At 46.0% G+C, this 20275-nt stretch overlaps 2 protein-coding genes and 1 long non-coding RNA gene across 3 annotated transcripts; 2 read left to right on the forward strand and 1 right to left on the reverse strand.

Moving 5' to 3' along the window:
- The first annotated feature begins 1965 nt into the window (after nt 1-1965).
- On the forward strand, nt 1966-10128 carry PEDS1 (plasmanylethanolamine desaturase 1). The gene is made up of 6 exons (XM_053452884.1): nt 1966-2184; nt 5249-5368; nt 7624-7715; nt 8653-8797; nt 9167-9379; nt 9580-10128. Exons 1-6 carry the CDS (start codon nt 2004-2006, stop codon nt 9699-9701), a joined length of 873 nt encoding a protein of 290 aa, XP_053308859.1. The 5' UTR covers nt 1966-2003; the 3' UTR covers nt 9702-10128.
- LOC128471041 (uncharacterized) lies at nt 5218-14563 on the reverse strand. The gene is made up of 2 exons (XR_008346087.1): nt 14438-14563; nt 5218-5366 (listed from the first exon to the last, which is right to left on the reverse strand). It is a non-coding gene; the product is annotated as an uncharacterized LOC128471041 (long non-coding RNA).
- A 269-nt stretch (nt 14564-14832) lies between these two features.
- On the forward strand, nt 14833-19471 carry UBE2V1 (ubiquitin conjugating enzyme E2 V1). The gene is made up of 4 exons (XM_053452885.1): nt 14833-14957; nt 17347-17495; nt 17751-17876; nt 18618-19471. The coding sequence occupies exons 1-4, from the start codon at nt 14936-14938 to the stop codon at nt 18762-18764; spliced, it is 444 nt and encodes a 147-aa protein (XP_053308860.1). The 5' UTR covers nt 14833-14935; the 3' UTR covers nt 18765-19471.
- The last annotated feature ends 804 nt before the right edge of the window (nt 19472-20275 follow it).

Below are 20275 nucleotides of genomic sequence, written 5' to 3' on the forward strand. Positions count from 1 at the left end.
TTTCACATATGTGCCAACAGCAAGGAAGAGAGGAGAGTATGATTATTTCACATATGTGCCAACAGTGGAGAGGAGAGGAGAGGAGAGAGAAAATAGGTGCTGAAAGTACATTAGTGATTCTTTAGAACTTCAACATGAAAATGATACTCTTGTATTTGGTTTCAGGGAGGAAAGAGTCTTTACAATTTGGTGATACCTTCTGTAATATTAATCGGAAAACATCCTGCGACCACATAAGCTTTCAAGAAAGAGGAGATCCCTTCTTAATATGTGAATATTTCTTTGGATTCGTATTAACAGATTCACATCTCAAGGAGCAGAGTCTACACGACGAAAAAGGTTTTTCAATTTCCTACAAAGTCAGTGCAGCTAGCAGTTCGACCACTAGATGGCGATGTTCGATTGAGTCTAGATATGTTTTGATATAGCGCCAGCAGATTCCGTAGCGCTGTTTCAGTAACTGCCAATCAGTAGCTTCCTTTGTGTCAAATGACAATTAAGTGTTCCCAGCTAAATTATGAATGAGCCAAAGAAATATTTCTGGGAAGGGTTTGGATCTTCAGCAGTACGAAGACTGTTCTTTTCAATGGTACAGGTACTCCTCGACTTACAACGGGGTTACGTTCCGATGAACCCAAGTTGAAAATATCGTAAGTCGAATTCACATATCGCTACGTGTTCTGTCCCTTCGTCATCCTTTGGTAATCAAGTCAATTTACTGAGCTGTTTGTTTGGAAATGAAAGTGTTAAATCCCGCAGAGTCGGCAGAAGGACACCTTTGAACTGGATACAAAAAAACACAAAAAAACTTTAGGAAATCATTCTTCCTACACCCCAAATAACATCCCAGATTCCCAGTTAAAAGGGGCGGTATTGGGGGCCTGTTTTGGACGCTACCTGGGAAAAGCGATTTAGCAGAAAACTTCTATGTCTTGATGTGTTAATGAGTTCTCATAGTATGTCATTGTGATGGACTAATACATCATACCTCCCATGTGTCCCACTTTAGGACCCAATTCCTGTGCCCCTGCCCCCCGAGATGCTCTTACATTTAAAAGTAAAATATATTTCAAATGCAAATTATTTTTTTCGTTTTAATGCCATTAATGTCAACAATATTCATATATATTAAGAATCCAATCTATCATATAGAATATTAGCTTTCAGAGTCGCAGCAGCGACGCGGACCCCGAGAGAAGTCACCCGTTTACACGCCGTGGGCATCTCAGACAAAACAAGGTTTATTTCCGACAACGCTTACTGTACGATGGATACATTTACATCGGATACATTGTATCTGTCTGACTTCCAGGAACTATAAATATATAAATAAAGCATTCAAATGTTTCCTTTTAAAAATCCGGTCATATATAATGTCATTTAAGTACATTTGAGTACATTTATATAAATATATATATACAGCACTACGGAATCTGTTGGTGCTTTATATCAGCATTAGGGGGTCCATTTGGTTGGTACTTAGCGGATCAGTGTGGAATGTTGCCTGATTCATTAAACTGAAGAATTCACCCCAAATTGGCACTCTGAGCCTTGGTCTCACTTTACTTCTGCCTGTAAAGTTTGTGTCAATGCAGTAATACGGGTTAAATGGCATTTGCTGCGCTCGGTTTCCTCGGCAACCTCAGTGAAACATGCCAGGGCAGGGCTCGTGGTGTGTGGATGTACGTGACTGTATCAGGTGTCAGCTGTGAGACTGAGCGAAGGGCACGGCCTCGGTGCCAGAGAAGAGCAGCGAGACCCACCCTACCCCACACACGGGCAACCGCCCACTGACCAGGTCTCTGCGCCACCACCCTGCCTCAATCCCCCGCCGCTCTCTCATTGGCCGCCCGTCACATGCCTGCGTTGCGTGGGCGGTATCTCATTGGCTTCCATGTCACGATTCCCCGTTCTCATTGGTCTTTGGTTCCCTCCCCTTTCTGCTTTCGCCCAATGGCTGGGGAGTTTGTGACACCTGCCTCTCTGGTTGGCTGGCAGGGAACATGGCGAGGAATGCGCACGGAGGAGCCGTCAGTGACCCCCGGCTCTGCTCGCCGATGGCCGAGGAAGGCGAGGTTCTTGAGAGCGAGCAGCAGGGGCGCCCCGAGGTGTGCAGGGAGGGCAGCCCAAGGTGGGGGCCCCAGCACGCAGGGGCCAAGGAGTTAGCGGAACTTTATTCTCCAGGTGAGCCGGGCAGGGGGGAAGACATGGGGGCGGACACACCCGCGGGCTCCAGCGGCTGTCACTGGCCTGTCAGGCTGCGGGTCCCTTTAATGCACGGTACCGGGGTGCAGGGTTATTGGGACCCCGTTCTGTCAATAGTGCTGCATATGGGTAGGAGAAGGGACCCCCAGGCTGCCTCTGAGTCTCACTGTACCCCAGTACCTTAATTACCCCAAGGAGGATCTGTGTGGGGGTACAGGGACCCCCACAGCCTTCCAGGATCACACTGAATCTTACTATACCCCACTACATCAATTACCCCAGGGCAGATCTATGTGGGGGTAGAAGGGCCCCACAGGCTACAGAGATACTGCTTCCTGCTATATCCCAGCACATCAATTACCACAGGGCGGATCTATGAGGGGTACAGGGACCCCAAAGGGTGCCTGGTGACACTGAACCCCACTGTGGTCAGTAAGCGGGACCCCCAATCAATAAAAAAACAAGAAATGACCCTCTGATGACTCATTAAGCTCCTGGATAGCTTGATATCAGTGAGCATACAAGCTGTTGGGGTAACAGTGGCCCCACGTTACCCCTGCACCTGGATACTATATGTATATAAGTAGGGGTATTGGCAGCCGTTGGGCTGTCAGAGTACGGGGTGCATATTCCGCAGGGTTGTACAATGTTTAGGGGCAGGTTCATGTCACCGGGCAGCAGCCCCCATTGCCATTTAGTGAAATCCAAAAACACAATCCATTCCTTTCCGCTGTATCTGCCCCAGAAGACGTAAAGCAATTCATTATTTACCACAACGCTGGGGGTAACAAAAAAACACGGGGTGGGGGGCGGTGTATGTAATCTTCCTGTAACAGCCGAGCCTTACTCACCCTGTTTGTGTTGCGTGTTACTATGTAACCCGACTGCATTCTTCATGCGTGATGTGTCCGGGGCTGCGCTTTATGTAATGCGTAACCCCTTCTGGCTGATCGGGGTGTGAAAGGCCGGAGCTGCTGCGGAACTTCGTCGTCTTCGTTCTCTTTTGCACCGTATTGGGCAGCGATGCGGAATTCTAGGAATTATATCGATGACTAAAATCGCAGATCGATACAGCGTGTTAATACAACCCTGGAAATGTATTGATCGGTAGCCGGTGTATGTAACGGAACCATCGGTCATGCAGCTAATTGATCGTTTATTAGATCACATGCTGTTCCTACGTTTGCAAACCGAAATAGGTGTTTAGGGCTCGCTCACCGGCGATCTTTCATCTTTTTTTCAAGACAGCGAATTCCCCCCCAATCCTTCCACCCACCTGTTATCTACACACCCCGTTCAAAAGTTTGGGGCACCAAGGAATTTCCTTGTTTTTGAAAGAAAAGCACATTTTGTCTATTAAAATAACGTGAAATGGGTCCGAAATCCAGCGCAGATGGGGTTAATGTTGGAAATGACTATTGTAGCTGGAAACGGCTGACTTTTAATGGAATCTCTTCATAGGCGTACAGAGGCCCTTTATCACTCCCATCACTCCTGTGTTCCAATGGCCCTTTATCACTCCCATCACTCCTGTGTTCCAATGGCATGTTGTGTTTGCTTATCCAAGTTTAAAAGGATAGTTGATGGTCAGAAACCCTTTTGTAATTATGTTACAGCCAGAAATGTCCTCGTTTTCCATGAAAACCGCTGAGTGACCCCAAACTTTTGGCCGGTATTGCGTGTTGTGGACAGGTGACGGTGGGCTTCATGGAGTAAAAACCTCGTCTTCAGAATACTGGGGGGGGTTGGTAAGCGTCCCTTTTCTGTCGCGTGGCACACGTGGGGATTCTCATATGTAAGACATGTTATTAACATGCTTGATGAGTGGTGCCATACATTTAATGAGCAGGAGCCGAGAGGCCGTTAAATGGTTAAAGCAATGGCTGCTAATGGAAGCTTTGGTCGGAGAGCGCCGCGGCGGGGGAGAGGAAGCCGCCGAGTGGCCGAAGGAGAAGCGAGTCGCTGGCGTCTACGGAACGAGAACCGATCTGTTACCGAGCGGTCAACGTGCAACGGTCGGCAGAAACCGTTTATCGGTTGCCATGGTGATTGCGTCAGTCTCATCAGTAGCTCTTTATATAACCTTCATGGCTTCGTGGTTTTTGCAGATAAGCCCGGTGACTCCATAACTTCATTAACCCCTTCATGATAACCGTGGCGTTTATATTTAAACAAAAAAGAACCCCAAGCGCGTTTCGCTCTGCTGCAGAAACTTATGATTAACCCTTTCGGGTTACGGGTGAGCTTCGGTGTAACGATCGTCGGCGCTGACCTTGGATGTACTTAACCCTTTAGCGTTTAATTAATGTGATGTATCAGATGCTATACGGTTTATTTAACGCTCTCGAACCTTAAACCGGCAGAACCAAGAGCTCTTGTACAACCGGTGAGACGACCTAGGCGGATATATAAGGTTCAGGAGCTTGTCGTCCGATCGTTCATGCGCGTTACCGTCCTCCCCGATCAGTCGCACCGGCCAAACACGCTGTAGGCGGCCATATCCTACTCATACTCATCCCGTCTGCGGTTTGGGGCTACTCACAGAGTATGTATTCTTCTATAGTAGGGATGTCAGAGACATTAGACTGTCCCTGACAGCAATGACATTTATGTGATCTGCAGGATTATTCCTCCCCATTCAGTTGCTGTTTATAACGTTTATCGGTCCAGGCTCTACAATCTCTCGGAACCCGTGGCCCTGAGTTCTAATGTGTGATGTCGTTTTGCACACTTTAGGATGGGGGGGGTTGCGATTTTATAGAGATCCGTGATAGAAAATTACAAAATAAATAAAAAATACAAAAATATAGATCGACTAAGCTGTTTTCCTTTAGATCCCCGCAGCCAGCTGCGTCCTGTCTGCCGAGTCGGCACATGATTTTAATTTGCTTATTGTCACAAGTTTCAAGATGATGAACTAACAGGAACTAACTGCCCCCCCATACCCCGCAGTATTTCCTAGGAAAATAATGCATTTTTAATGTTAAAAACAATAATAATAATAAAGGTTTATTTATTTAAATATATTTATTTATTTTTACAGGAAAAAGATTCCAGGAATGGGTCTCTGTGATCCTCTGCTTCGTTTTGCTCGCCTACAATTTCCTCAGCCTGATTCGCTACTTCAGCCTGGACCACACGGCCAGCATCATCTTTAGTATCTGTAAGTAACCCCCCCCTAAAAAAACAAAAAACAAAAAAATGAAACCTTTCCTGGGCTCTAAACACGGCGGATTTCATTTAAATCTCTAGCCGATTTAAATCATGATTTTTAAATGTAAAGATTCGTTATTTCCAGTAATTATTTCCGGTAATTAATATTTGCAGCCAGATAAAGAGTTTATATTCAGAAAAATAACCCATGAATTGCTTTTGGTTTAATGGGTTAATCACGCTTAATAAATTTGTTTTATTTCGCTCATAACAATAACATTATATCGCATGCATTTTCTTGTATTTGCTTAAATGTCAGCGTTTATTAATTGAAGGGGTTAAACGAAAAATAAAAAACGACATCACCAAGCTCTATTCCATGCTGAATAACCTCTGAGCTACAATGTATCCTTAATAGAAAACTATCTCTAGAGAGGTTTTTCCAACAAAAGCATTTTTTTAAAAAAAATCTGATTAAAAAATAATAATTTTTATTTATTTACCGTAATTATTTAAAATCTATTTTAATTTCCTTTCTAAAACGCGTATCGCCTGCCTATAGCGTGTGGATCCCCCCCCCACACACACACACGCCGCTTCTCTCACCGCCTCGCTTCTGCTATTTATCATTCTGTATCCCCCCAGTCTCCTCCTGCGTAGAGCGCGGCAGCTGAGGGGGGGGGATACTTCCAGCTGGATTACAAGCCCCCCAGGGTCCAAATTTAATGTACACATCAGGGTTATTACTAGTGGATTATAAACCAGTGTTCAAGCACGGGATAGCTGGATGCACGCTGCTTTTCAACAGGACGCACCGGGCAGGTGACGGGCACATACCGTCGTATAACGTAAAGCCTGAGGCCCCCCATTATAGAGCTCTATGTGTGATGTTATTATAGAGGGGGTCCATGGGGGGCATTCAGGTTTGTAGAGCAGATGTTATTTAGTCGTCGTGGATCTGTTTCTGAACTTCCATATCGTGTGGCGCAGGGATAGGCAGCCCAGCAGAGCTGGTCATCATCATCATCATCATTTGTTTTATATAGCGCCGTCCTCTTCCAGAGCGCTGTACAACGCATTCCCTGTTCATAGCTGGGATAACGGCCCTGCTCTCTGAATCTTTTATTCTTAGTAGCCGTTGTAGAGATGCTATCGAGCCGCGAGTTAAGAAAACAGAGCCCCGGGAGTTGATATTGAGCCGCGTACAGAGTAAAACCTCAAGGGGCGGGGGGGTCGGCCTCCCGAAGTACCGAGTGATGACAGTATACTTTAAGATAATACTCTTTGATTGGCGCAGTGCCGTTGTATTCCGCAGCGATGCACGTTTAATGATTTTTGTTGAGCGTTTCTGGCGGTTTTGGTGAAAAATAAATAATCTCGCTTCTAATTAGAACGTCCCTGATGCGTTTGCAGACGGCGTGAATGAATTGGTCGGCAGAGCGAGTCCCCCGGTGGGGTGCGATCTGTAACACGCATTAACCGATTTCCCAAATGAGCCGGCAAAGATCACAGCGGCGGTTTGATTCAGCCCAGCGCATGCACGGAGTTTAACGATGAAGGGAAAACACAGCGATTGTGTTTTTGAACTCCGGATCTTAGATGTTTTATGTTAGATCAGTAAATCACAGCGTCTTCTTATGTGTTGTGTTAACTGTATAGATTTTTACTTTGGTAGATGAGTGGAACAGCCTCCCAGTAGAAGTGGTAGAGGGTAATACAGTGAGGGTATTAAACACGCATGGGATAGGCATACGGCAGCCTCTTTGTTTGCAGATTCCCTCTCGGCAGGTTTGTCAATCCAAACGCAAACAAGCGAAGGGGTTTCCTCTCCGTATCTCTTCCGATCCCGCTGATAAGATAGTCGGCGGGCTGATAACCGCTGTAAACGGTGGCAGAACCAACAGCCTCTGTGTGTGAAGAGGGGGCAATAAAGATAGCAGGTCCCTTTATCAGATCCAGAGGCAGGAATTCCACTTGGAACCAATGAGATTCACTCATGCATTCCTAAATACTGTACCATTAACCCCTTCCCGCACAAGACGGAAGCCTGGTGCTCACAAGGTTAATGACCCGTGATGCAATCCACACTTCTGGTTTTTGACCGCAGAAGGCGGTAATTCTGGTCTTTTGGTTACTTTTACAAAGGGATTTGTTTGGTTGTAAATGCACCGACCTGCTTTTGCTTCCCCTTAAGATTTATGAAACTTTAGAGTAACTTTTTATCGTACAAATTCATTTTCTTACGTTTTTTTTTTTTCTTCTCAGTTGCAGGAATCATCACTGCGGATTTCGCCTCTGGGTTGGTCCACTGGGGGGCCGACACCTGGGGGTCTGTGGAGCTGCCAATCGTTGGAAAAGTAGGTTTTGTTTTCTGTATGGTTTGGATATATTTCTATATAATTTATGTAGCACTGTCGCATTCCATGGCGATGTATAATGGGTAAAGCAGATATAACGAGTAGAGCGTTACACAACGATTTGGACCCGCAGAAAGAAAATGAAATGGGGCCCCTCAAACCTCCGCGATCCTTCTGTAGCTACTCGTTTTTCATAATAAAAAGATTGATCCAATTTAATTCAGAAAAATCACTCGAGCTGCATTAATGAAGAGCGGTCCCGCTGCGTCGGGGCAGGGGCTCGAAGACGTATCCATGGTTATCGGAAGCTGAAGGGTTGCCCTTATCACGCTCCGCTGTCTCCTTGTGTAATCCCCCTGCTGAAGGGGTTAACGTTTGCCCGATCCATCGCTTGAGTGCCCCGAACATGAGTGATATCTGATGTGAGTGCCGCCTCCTGCCCGTGTAAGGCAGCCAATGTAATCCGAGAGCCGAGCGCCACTCGATAAAGAGCCAGCGTCAAACCGCAGCCGCCGGCGGAGCGCGTGAAACGTTTTACACCCGACGGAACTTATTAACACGCGTCCGGATATCCCTTTCCAACGCTGCCAGGTATCCCATTCCAACGCTGGCTTTAACCCTTTCATCGTATACCCTGGCTCTGTCGCTCATGGGGATAAACTCTTGGACTTCTTGAGAAGTCCCCCCAAAGTAGGGTCACCCTGGCCGAAGGTTGCGCACGGATCGACCTTTAGCTTCTTTCATAGGATAAGTCCACCTCGCACTCGGCTTCGTTCTTCTCATATTTTTCTTTTCTTTACGGTTATATGACGGTATCTGCCGAGTCTCCTCTATATTGATACAAAGCCCCTCGTGAGGGAAAGACTTGGAATGTTTAGTCCTTTTTCAACGCTCTGCCATATTTATTAAACTTTCGTGAATTTCTTTTTTGTTCCAGGCATTTATCAGACCCTTTCGGGAACATCACATCGACCCCACCGCGATTACGAGGCACGACTTCATCGAAACCAATGGAGACAACTGCATGCTGACCATCGTCCCGCTGGCGAGCATGGCGTACAAATTCACATTCCTGTCTTCAGGTGAGTGGTCCGTGCCCCTCTCCCACGGTCAAAGTCTTGCAGGGGTTCTCTGCCGCACTGATACGGGGGTAATATCGGTCGTTAGGACAGTTATTTTAGAAGGGGCCCTCCTCGACTCTTCTCCAAAACGCCTCTTTGGTTTTAACTTAATAAAGAAATCTCTCTGGGGGGGGCCTTGGTGAAGAGACATTTTATTGGGGGGTCGGCTTGCTTCGTGATGTCCTGTATATTTGGTGGGTGACGTGTTGGCAAAGAGGAGGTCTCAAATGATGAGTATTTCAGGATCTCCTCAAGGTTGCAGGTTGATCATGGAGCTTCACGTGTTCGTCGTACTCATTTCGTTTCTTTTTCCCCCTCTTGATTCCGTAGATTTAATACACAAAACGTACCCGACGGAATGTTTCGTGTTTGCGCTGGCGATGTTTGTGACGCTGACAAACCAGATTCACAAGTGGTCTCACACCTACTTCGGTCTTCCTACCTGGGTGGTCTTCCTCCAAGACTGGCACATCATATTGCCGCGTAAACACCACCGGATCCATCACGTGTCCCCGCACGAGACCTATTTTTGTATCACAACAGGTAACAAGCGCTTCCCTTTCTTATGAGGGGAGAGGTGGATATGAGCTCTCTTTTGGGAACGCCTCTTTGGAAAGCTTGAGAACCAGAACTGCGTTGTAAATAACCCAAAAGTAACTAATTAGGTCGTAAATAACCCATGTGATGGTGATTATGGTACTTTTGATGTTGGAGCTTTGACCTCTTGATCTCCCCGTTCTAAGGTTGGCTGAATTACCCGCTGGAAAAGATCGGTTTCTGGAGACGCCTAGAGGAGATCATCCAGGGAGCTACGGGAGAGAAGCCGCGATCCGACGACTTGAAATGGGCTCAGAAAGTGAAATGAGGCGACGCCAGCCCCACTCCAACCCTGAACGAGAGTTTGCCAACATTTTAACACAAAAAAAATCTACGCGAAACCTAAAGCCATTAGCCAAATATACGACTTTTTATGGAGTAACTGACTTACTAACTGTGCTAACACCCTAGGAACTGGTAACCAAGGACTTTCTCTCCGTAAACGAACATCAGGAAAGGTCCTCGTGTTCCCGTCTCACCAGAGCGCCGACCGTTCCCTTTGCTGATGTCCTAGTGACGTTTCACCAACCTGAGCCTCGTGTGACCACCTCACGGGCCAGTCGAGAAGATTGTACACTGACTTGCACTACGGAAACACATCGGCGAACTCGATAAGCATTTGTTGTATCAACATGAATGAAATCAAACATGTCATGCAGCTATGAATCATTAGAGCAGTTTTGTTTTTCCGTTTATTTTTCATGATTTTTACTTGTTTTTTGATCACCTGATATCCGAGAAGGGCTAACTCTGCATGTTTCTTTCTTTTCCGGTTCATATCGGTCGGTCTGCGAGAGCGCGGCTCGAGTGAGATCGGTGGGTCGCTGTTTCAGATCATAGAACGGCTTCTCCCGTTCCCTCATCAGTCAGTACAGGTATCTTCCCGGCCCATTAATAAAGAGCTGACGTGTCCGGGCTCCGCAACTGACACCTCAAACCTGTGATCATAAAAGATAGAATCTGGGATATGAAGTCCTGTTTTTGTTGTAGTTATTACAAGAATTCCGTAGAGAGTACATTGTATCGCTCCAAGGTTTAAACCCGACAGCAGCGTATAGTGGGAGACCGCATTCGTATTGGGGGGGGGTCACCTTCGATGTTTAGGGGTCCAACTGCCCCTCAGACAGCGGTTAAGCCATTGCTCGTTCTCTGATCCCCGTGGATTGTGAATTGGGGGTCCGTCTGTGGATAGGTAGACAGTAGAAACCAAGTCCCTTTTTTATTTGTCGTCGTTGAAACAAGCGGGGGAATCGGCCGTTATGTCGAATGTCCATTTGTTGTGAATAAACACGGCTCGTAGGTTTTCTTGCCGGTGGCCGCAAAAACTTCAAAGTATTCATCTCCGTGTCGCTGTATAACGGAATTATAGTGGAAGTTGCCTGTGTTTTTTTTCCATGGCTTCTGTTTTAAGGCTCAGGACTGCCTTAATTTAATAGTTGGTTTGGCAGGTATGCCGGAACGGGGGTCAAGCTGCAAACTATCTATTATCAGCCTAAACGTGTACATCCGCATACGATTGTCAATTTATACCTCTTGGAATATAATATTTTAAACCACTTTTTAATATATTTCACCGTTTACACTCCGTGGTGGCGTTTTTTGTTTTATTTCCGTTGGAAAGCTGCAGTTTGATTATTAGTATTACACGGCGGGGCTTCTCGCATCACTGACCCTCCGTCGTCACGTCGTTTCCAGGGCGCGAGTATAAGGGGTCCCTCTGTGTGTCAGTACGACCGATTATTTAATATAGAATATTCTTTAATAGAATCAATTAATGATAAAGCGGCTTCTGCGTAATATCCTATCTTTTCTCAATTTTTGTTTGTTTTCTGTTTATATATATATATATAATTACACGCTACCGTTCAAAAGTTTAGGGTCACTGAGCTGAAAAACAAGTGCATTTCTGGCTGTAACATAATTCTAACAATCAATTAGCCTTTTAAACTTAAACTTGGATCAGCGAACACAACGTGCCATTGGAACACAGGAGCGATGGGAGTGATAAAGGGCCATTGGAACACGGGAGTGATGGGAGGGATAAAGGGCCATTGGAACACAGGAGTGATGGGAGTGATAAACGGCCATTGGAACACAGGCGTGATGGGAGTGATAAAGGGCCATTGGAACATGGGAGTAATAAAGGGCCGTTTCCAGCTACAATAGTCATTTACAGCATTAACCCCGTCTGGGCTGGGATCCTAAGTTTTGGCTGCGCGATTGTTAGCCACCACAGTGTGGAAATGCCTATGTCTGTTTAGTGAATGTTGTTGACTTGGATTTACACAGCATAATTATTTACCATGAGGAGAGAGGTTAGAAAAGAGAGTCTTATTACACGGAGGCTCCTTGACTATGCGGCTCAGTATATTTTAGTGCTTTTACTTGCTGGGCTTCTTTCCGACCATTCGTTTCCATGCCATGTTAGGTCGTTTAAACCCGGCCCTTTTATCGGGTTCCCCAGAACCTGCAGAGTCTCTGTTGACTTCAGCTTGGATGTAGAGCAAATCTGAACTTTGAACGGAGCTGCTGAGTTTGGCCAAGTTCCTTCAGCCGACGAGGCATTGACTCCTAAGACCGCAACACATATTGCTCTTGTGTAGCTACAACTCCTGTGACGCTCGGTCAGCCAGGCAAAGACCGGGCTCCAGCCGGAGCTTCAGCTTCACAAAGGCTCGAGCTATCCGCCTGCTACACTTGTTCTAAGAATCCCGTAGAACTCCGTGTCGGAACGTGCCGCGTTTGTGCCAGATGTATTTTTAACGAGATACCTTCATTGTCAGATCCTTTTCTTCCCGTACAAGTATTTGCTGGATGTTGATCCTGTCAACAGCCCATCCTCTGGCCCTCGAGGGCCTGCAACGCCACAAAATCCTAGGACCTCCTCGCAGGTGGTCAGGGCGATGTTTAAGGAGCAAAAGTCAGAACAAGGAGAGGCTGGTAGAACTGTCCTTCATGTGAAGACCCCCCCCCCCTAAAAAAACAAACGTGGTTGGGGGGCTTACAAATACAAGTCTGATCCAGGCACCAAATGCAAAGTAAATTATGTTGGGGAATACATTTGTCTTTAGGATCTTCTCTCGGACACACGACGTACAGCCGGCTTTTTAAGGTGCTTTTATTTTATTTTTCTGTACATTATATAAAGCCTTAATTTTTTTTTTCTTTCTTGTGTAACGGGGATTATTTTTATTTCATGTTCTAATTGTAAATATATTTATAACAAATCTAGATATTACTGATTGTGGACAACTTACTGGTTTCCTGCGTCTTTCTTTACAAAACAAAACAAGAAATCACCAAAAAAAATCCACTTATTTCCCTGATTCAAAAATCAACTGCGGACAGGCAATGCTGGGTATCTGCACATGCTTTGTCATGCTATAAAGACTCAAACCTTAATCAGTCGTTGGTCTCGTCTTAGATTCAGGAGCCGTATGCCTATCCCATGCTTGTTTCAAGTCCCCCGCTGTATTAGCCTCTACAACTACTGCTGGGAGCCTGTTCCACTTATCTACCACCTTCTCAGTAAGAGAATTAGATACCTTAGCTCTTGTTCCATCTTCAGACAATTGATTTGTGTTCACATCCTACATCGAGATTGTGGTAATCAGTCAAAGCAATGTATTCAGAGTCGTACCGACGGCGTCACGCATTTTACAGGGCTTAGTTTGTTGCGGATAATCCGACACCGTGACAAATAACCTAATGATCTTAATACTAGAGAGAGCTACTGGATCCAGCTGAATGCAACAGGAACACGCTGGCTTCCAACCAGTAGGTGACCTCAACTCAAATATAAAAAATAAGAAAAATTATTAATTTTCATGTAAGTAAAACATACCGTTTATGGCGCTAAATAGAGGGGAGACAGTAAACGTTACGATGGTATATAGCGCCATCTAGCGTCAGATTATAAGATTGGGCAAAGTGATCCATTTGTATACAAACGATGCTTTATTACTATTTGTTTTATACAGCGCCAATAAAGAAGCGCTGTGCACTTGGGAAACAGGACATAAGTAGTGTATAACGTTTCTATGCTCTTATGGATGTAGCTCACCATTTTATTTCTCTTTTTATTTTACATTTACCAAAACCCCTTCTTTTCACGCTCTTCCCTCTCATCTCCAGCACAGTGTGATCAGCAAGCAGGGCCACATAGCCTTGCACTGCTGATTGCAATGTGTGTGATCAGCCAGCAGGTGGAGCAAAGATGCCAGCGGTGTCTTGACAGTACCGGAACGGAATGGTTGATTGGGCGTTCCATATGTAACGGTGCTCACACACACATTTGGTCAGCAGGAAGCCAGCAGGCAATAGACTGCCCGATCTCCAGCGCAGGCAACAAGATGCCCCTGCCACGGTGAAAAGTGCACCCTAAGGGTAGTCTTGCCACAATGTACCTAAACGTCCATAAGATAATAGAAACGTTAAAGGCAACAGGCCTAATTTCCATACTTTGCAACATATAGTTTTCATTCTCCATTTCTAAACGCTCAGTTGCAAGTCTTCTTTAGAATCCGGACAACCAATAACCTTCCTTTGCTGCTATAAAGCCTTGAGTACAATCACAATCGGTGTAAGTTTTAAGAAAGCGTGAGCTCTTCTGCCTGCGTATCCTCTGATGAGCAGTAAGATTCTTATCCTTCTTCCAACACTCCAAACGCGACCGAATCCTCCTGTAATCACCTGCAAGCCATTTCTGGTTTGATTTTAGATCTTTTAGGTGCGTTTTAAGTCTGCAACGCATTTTCTTGTTTTTCTCGAGCAGCAGAGACTGAGGGGGATGATCCATGAGCGGGGGGTCCGCATCTTTAAGGCACATGGACTGTCCTTATGGGTGACAGATTCTCCAGTCTTCCTCTCAAGCCAACAGGTTCATTACCTCCAGGGAGGGTAGCAAGAGCCCTCTCAGTGACCTCATCATCCATTATCTGTGGGGTGGGAGTGGGCCCTGGACCTCCTGCTGCAGCCTCCACATGGATATTTTATTACTCTCACCTGCTTTTGCTGGCACTTTATCTATTGTATTCCTCTTCAAGTTTTCAGAGAATTCCTTGACATATAGCGTCACTTCCGGAATCTGCAGTCCATCAAAGAGTCCTAAATACCAGAGGTGTTATACCTACCAAACAAACAGCTAAAACACAAAAAGCACATAGTTTCGTTGGATATCACCCCTTGGTCGTTCTCAATTGCCCCGTAGGTGTAGATCACCGGACATTCTATGTTATGTCTGTGTCTTTCCTGATTAGAACTCTGAATACCAATTACCAGACATGCCTAACTTTATGCCCTCATCAAACATGACTTCCGGACTCCGCATATGCACTGCAGCGCCGTCTGCTGGCCGTATACCCGAACTTCCTGCCTGGGTCTCTATGGTTCCCTTTTGTCGGCTGGCCCCCTCCCACAGCCTTTGCGCTCTGACAGCCGGGCGAGGTTCTCGCCTTCCGTGACGTCACCGAGAGGCCGGCTCTGGAACACAGCGAACGCAAGATGGCGGCCACCACGGGCTCGGGTGAGCGGGGTGACGGAGCAAATTGGGGGAGCAACTGGCGATAGCGGTGGGGAAGGAGTATCCTAACGGGCACGGGCAACTCCCGGGGACCCGAGGCAACCTCTCCCGCCCCTCCTTGCCGCTGCTGAGGCGGTGCCTTGCCGGGGAGAGTCGGAGCTGGGGCCTTCCCACCACCCCCTCAGCCCATGAATCTGCTCTGTCAGGACCCCGGTCTCTCGGGGAGCTCAGGACCCCCAGACAAGACAGGGCAGGGGTGACCTGGAGCTTTCCTGGGGTTCATGGATGCCTTTGGGGCGCCTCTGGGTGAATGTATCCCACCAATACTGTGGGATCTAAAGCCCCTGGCACAGGAAGAGTTAAATTCTGCAGTGTCCTGCCATTCATCCTAATGGGTTAATACCTCCAGTGGGAACACTGTGGGTTCCCAATAGGATAGAGTGTGGTGAATGGGGAGGAAGTATTTAATGCCCCCTGCTTCATCGCGGTACCTGCCCCCTCTCCGGGTCATTAGGACTTGCTGCAGAGCGAAACTACCCCATCCCTTCATGGCAGACGTAGGGATATCCCCGTTCCCTAATCATAAAGTGACATATGTTGTGAGGTCATCGGCACGTCTTGTCGTTAAAAATCTACCTGATCCCCCGGGACCAGCGCGGGGGTTTAAATGCCCTTTTCTGCCAATATTGTGGTTTTTGGGTAAATATAATGGAAACAGAATTGTGATTAATATGCACCCCCCCCCACGGGCTCCGCAGCCGGCGCGTGATTTATTGCCCTGTGGTGGTGTGGAGATCGCTTACGATGACCCAAGAGATTTCAGCCCAACTGCCAAGCGAGACGCTCCGAGTGTAACCGGCGTCTGGGGGCAGCCGACGTCTCCTTCTGCCCCCCCGGGGGGTCCTTTCAGAATTTACCAATTCATAAAAATTTCATGATGCGCTGAAACGGTTTCTCCTCCCGAGGGTTAAACCGTTCTTCAGAGCCTCTCTCGATTGTTGGTATGAAATACTTAAGGGTCGGCGGTGTCTTCCTGGGGGTTAAAAATCTAACGCTGTATCTTGCGGGGCCGATATGGCCCTTCTTGCAAGAGAAGCTCTGTTGGCAATCCTCCCATGATGCATAATTAAGTCACTCGCTGTTTAGTGAATAAGCACCTAACAGGAGAGCAAAACTCCAAATAGGAGGTAGAAACTCAGAACCTGCCGGCAAATCGGCCCCATTCGGCCCCCATCTAGTCGGCCCGTTTCTCCTGCTTTAAAGACTCAAACCTTAATCAGTCGTTGGGCTCATCTTAGATTCAGGAGCCGTATGTCTATCCCATGCATGTTTAATACCCTCACTGTATTACCCTCTACCACTTCTGCTGGGAGGCTGTTCCACTTATTTCTATTAAAAAAGGAAATATAATCTTCTATTACTCCAGTCTTATTGTAGTGATAATAAATAACATAGAAATAACCTGCACTAACGGTCCGTGGGTCAGTCATTTTAACCCACGTCCGGCTCTCTACACACCCTTGGCCGTCTCTCCCGTGCATCAGGACTGGATCTTCCTGCCCCATCGAGGCATCTAGCGCTGGAACGTCGTACTAGACCCCGGTGTGGGGCTTTTATGTGGCTCCGCAGACCGCTCCCACGCGGCGTTCGTAAGAAAGGCCGTAGCGATCAGTGTCCAGGCAGCGTCGCTGATGAAGAACGCCTATTATATTACACAGAGTCCTTCAGTGTCAAAACTCCAGGAGAAGCTGCAGATCCGCGGGGGCCGGCATTCATGCTGCTTATTGGTTGCTTGCAGCAGGAAAGCTCAGCTCGCTAATGCCCGGTTTCGGTGTCTCGGTTCGTGCAGAGGGCCGCCTGGTGCGTCTATCTCCGAACTGAATGGAATTCCCGCGATAAACGTCCTACGGGCCGGGCCTCTCTGCGTCTGCCGTACGCCGGCTCCTGTTTTTCACCCCTTGCCCGTGAGCTAACGGCGCTGATTCGATTATCTGCGCTTCTTCGCTGTCGAGCTCAATGAGCCCGTTTCCCATCAGAATGAAACCTCTCGCGTCTTTCCTTCCAGGATCCTGCATGCGCGGCAAAAAAATAAGAGGAAGTGGACTGAAGCTTTAAAGCGACAGAGGGTCTTACCGGCTATAATGACATCATCTCCTGTCCTCCTGACATCAGAGAAATAACCCCCCCCCAACCATTGCTCCAGTCTCACTGCTCAGATACATCTCAGGGGGCCGTGTTAACCACCCAAACGACGAGACCGCTAATGCAATTCAATGTGTGGAGTAATAGGGACAGGTTCCGCGTTCTCTGATATCCTTCGCGTCGCGTACCGTTGCGCTCGTGTGTCCTTGGCGTCGGAACGCTCTGTAACGTTTCGTCTCTTCTGTTCCAGGCGTTAAAGTTCCACGTAATTTCCGGCTTTTGGAAGAACTCGAAGAAGGCCAGAAGGGCGTAGGAGACGGAACGGTCAGCTGGGGCCTGGAGGACGACGAAGACATGACGCTGACAAGATGGACCGGTATGATAATTGGACCTCCTAGGGTAAGTGAGACGTTTAGTCCAGATCCCACCCGGCCTTTTGCCGCAGCAGATACTCCCTACTTTGGCCGATTCTTCGCCTATGATGTCATTGCCAAGGGGAAAGGTTTCACCTCCTCCCCTGAAGCGTGAAGTGCGGCACGTAACACCTCGGTTGAGATACCCTGCGCTGGCCGCACAGACCTCTGCCGCGTGGCGTTACGCTTCGCCTCCATAACGAACTCATCTCTGGATGTCTTTCTTTCTTTTTTTTTGCAGACAATTTATGAAAACCGAATATACAGCCTTAAAATAGAGTGTGGCCCTAAATACCCAGAATCACCTCCGTTTGTTAGATTTGTAACAAAAATTAATATGAATGGGGTGAATAATTCAAATGGAGTGGTGAGTATGTTTCCCTCTATAAGCTACGACTGTTTGATGGGTTGATGCGTATGATAAGCCCGATTCTGTCGTAATAATCTGCATGAATAGAATTGGGATAAATTGGGATTTTTTCTTCTAGATTTTTTTTTCTGGTGCGCGATAAACATTTGTAAATATGATGTCATGCTTTGTTGTTTGTGCATTTTCCTTCACAGGTCTGCTTTTTGTTTAAATCACTGTCAGCCGTGTATTCTTTCATAGACCGTCCCGGGTGGCAGATCCATGGGGATGGGGGGCACCATAGCCATTCTGCCGCAAAACCAGGGGCATGTCACCCTTTCGGGCACTGAAGCCCCTCGCGGCCCGGTGGGCAGATCTCTGATCTCCCCAAACTGCCTACCTACTCTACACTAACCACATCTATAGCGTGCAGTACCCAGCGACACACTTTGAGGTATGATGTCATATCCCAGGAAGGGCACTGGGAAATGACATCATACCTCTGTGCTCATCAGTAAATGACATTATATTCATAGCCACAGCACTTTTTTTTTCTCCATTTTTTTTAAATGATTTATTTATTTTTTAATTAAGGCTAAATGCTTAAACATCAAGCAGGGTACCGAGGGACCTTTCTTTACACGCGTGGCCAGTCGTACTCCACTAAAGCCACGTAGTGTCCGCCGCGTCCTGAATGTATCTTATCGCTCCGTGTGTTATTTTGCAATATTTAACCTTTTTTTTGTATTATTGTTCTAGGTGGATCCCAGAGCCATATCTGTTTTAGCCAAATGGCAGAATTCTTATAGCATCAAAGTCGTTCTGCAAGAACTCCGACGTCTTATGATGTCCAAAGAAAATATGAAACTTCCTCAGCCTCCCGAAGGACAATGTTACAGCAATTAGAAAAAAAAAAAACCCACACACACAAGACAAAAAAATGATAAAAAAAATGTAAAAAAAAAAAAATCATGCCCAGTTTAAAATGAATTTAAAGCTGTCTTCATTTTCCACAGTAGTAAATTTTCTAGATACATCTTGTAGACCTCAGAGTACCGAAAAAAAGGCTCCCAAGATAAAAATCACTTTATCTTGAGAAGACTGTAAATGATACTAATATATATATATTTTTTCTTTTCTTTTTTTTTTGTTCCCATTTCAATCTCCTTTAAGTTGTGCTAAAAAAAAAAAAAAGTTAACCCTTTCACGTCTAACCACTGTCTGCTTAGTTTCGAAAACTTCTGGTGTCAAGAAAAATCTATTTAAATTTATTACTGTTCCAGAGGCGTGTGGCACATAAACGCGACTGTGAAAACATGTATCACACAATCACATTGCTGTAGTTTATTCTTTTTTTCTTGGCCTGATTTTATCTTATTTGCTTGTAATTCTGAGCTGTTTCTAAAAGTTGTTCCACGGATTTTTTTTTTTTTTTTTTAGTTTTCCTCCCCGTTTTTTTTTTTCTTTTCCAATTTGTATTTTTCTTTTTGTTTGTGCCCAGCTTCAAACTGGGACTCATGGACTACTAATGGGAATGCGTGCTAACTTGGGTCATCTTCCCTCTCACCCCTTTGTGTCGTCTCTAATAAATGCTCAATGTGGCAGATCGTGAATTGTTTTTATTTTTTTTATTTACAGATAATCTTTTTACTTTTTTTTTTGAATTTTTTTTTTAATTATTTCTGACCCGGGAAGGATTTCTGTAGTTTGGGGTTTCATGCGGTGTTTGAAAAGGTCGGTATTTTGGTCCAGACTGCTTCTGGGGATCTCGTTCAATCAGTTTGGGTCAAGGCCGTGCTATTATTAAAAAAAAAAATACGCACATATATATATATATATATTTTTTTTAATGTAATGACTGGTCCTTACTGCTCCTCCATACACAGTTATAGAAAATGTCAGTTGTCATGGAAACACCACCTATAGGCCTCTGTGGTCCACACAACCTGGTGTTTGTATGTAGAGATGCTAGAGAACACTTTAAAAATAATATATAAGCAAACTTTACGGCAGTGGCCCAAAATCTTTAAACCAGGCCACCTTAGGGGGGCTATCGGCCCTCAGCTCCCCATTAATCATCAAATTAATAGATTTTTTATTATGGTTTTTTTTTTATTTTAACCTATTCTTGGTTGTGTTGTATATTGGAAAATCTACACGATTTCTAGATTCCTGGAAGAATTTCTGCCTGGTGCGTATTTAATGTGATCAGCTGGAAGTGCGTCAACGCGGCGTTTAGTGAATAAATCCCATTGCGAGGCTAATAAGAAAGTTTCTGGTTATTATGAGTTAAACGCCGAGCTGATTATTTTATATACAGGTGGTGTCATTTAGACCCGGTCGCACAGCGGTTTGTGTCTGGGCGGGCAGGGATGTATCGCTTAGGCTTGATATAAGTGTGACAGAGCCCGGCTTCG

Source organism: Spea bombifrons, chromosome 13 (genome assembly GCF_027358695.1).
Source record: "Spea bombifrons isolate aSpeBom1 chromosome 13, aSpeBom1.2.pri, whole genome shotgun sequence".
In the NCBI taxonomy this organism is placed as follows: domain Eukaryota; kingdom Metazoa; phylum Chordata; class Amphibia; order Anura; family Pelobatidae; genus Spea; species Spea bombifrons.

What these genes read in the sequence shown, in the direction of transcription:
- PEDS1 (XM_053452884.1), top strand. Translation starts at nt 2,004, where the DNA reads ATGGCGAGGAATGCGCACGGAGGAGCCGTCAGTGACCCCCGGCTCTGC. An exon ending in AGCGGAACTTTATTCTCCAG is followed by an intron (nt 2,185 to 5,248) that starts GTGAGCCGGGCA and finishes TTATTTTTACAG; the next exon opens with GAAAAAGATTCCAGGAATGG. An exon ending in CTATTTTTGTATCACAACAG is followed by an intron (nt 9,380 to 9,579) that starts GTAACAAGCGCT and finishes CCCCGTTCTAAG; the next exon opens with GTTGGCTGAATTACCCGCTG.
- UBE2V1 (XM_053452885.1), top strand. Translation starts at nt 14,936, where the DNA reads ATGGCGGCCACCACGGGCTCGG. An exon ending in TGATAATTGGACCTCCTAGG is followed by an intron (nt 17,496 to 17,750) that starts GTAAGTGAGACG and finishes TTTTTTTTGCAG; the next exon opens with ACAATTTATGAAAACCGAAT. An exon ending in TGAATAATTCAAATGGAGTG is followed by an intron (nt 17,877 to 18,617) that starts GTGAGTATGTTT and finishes TTATTGTTCTAG; the next exon opens with GTGGATCCCAGAGCCATATC.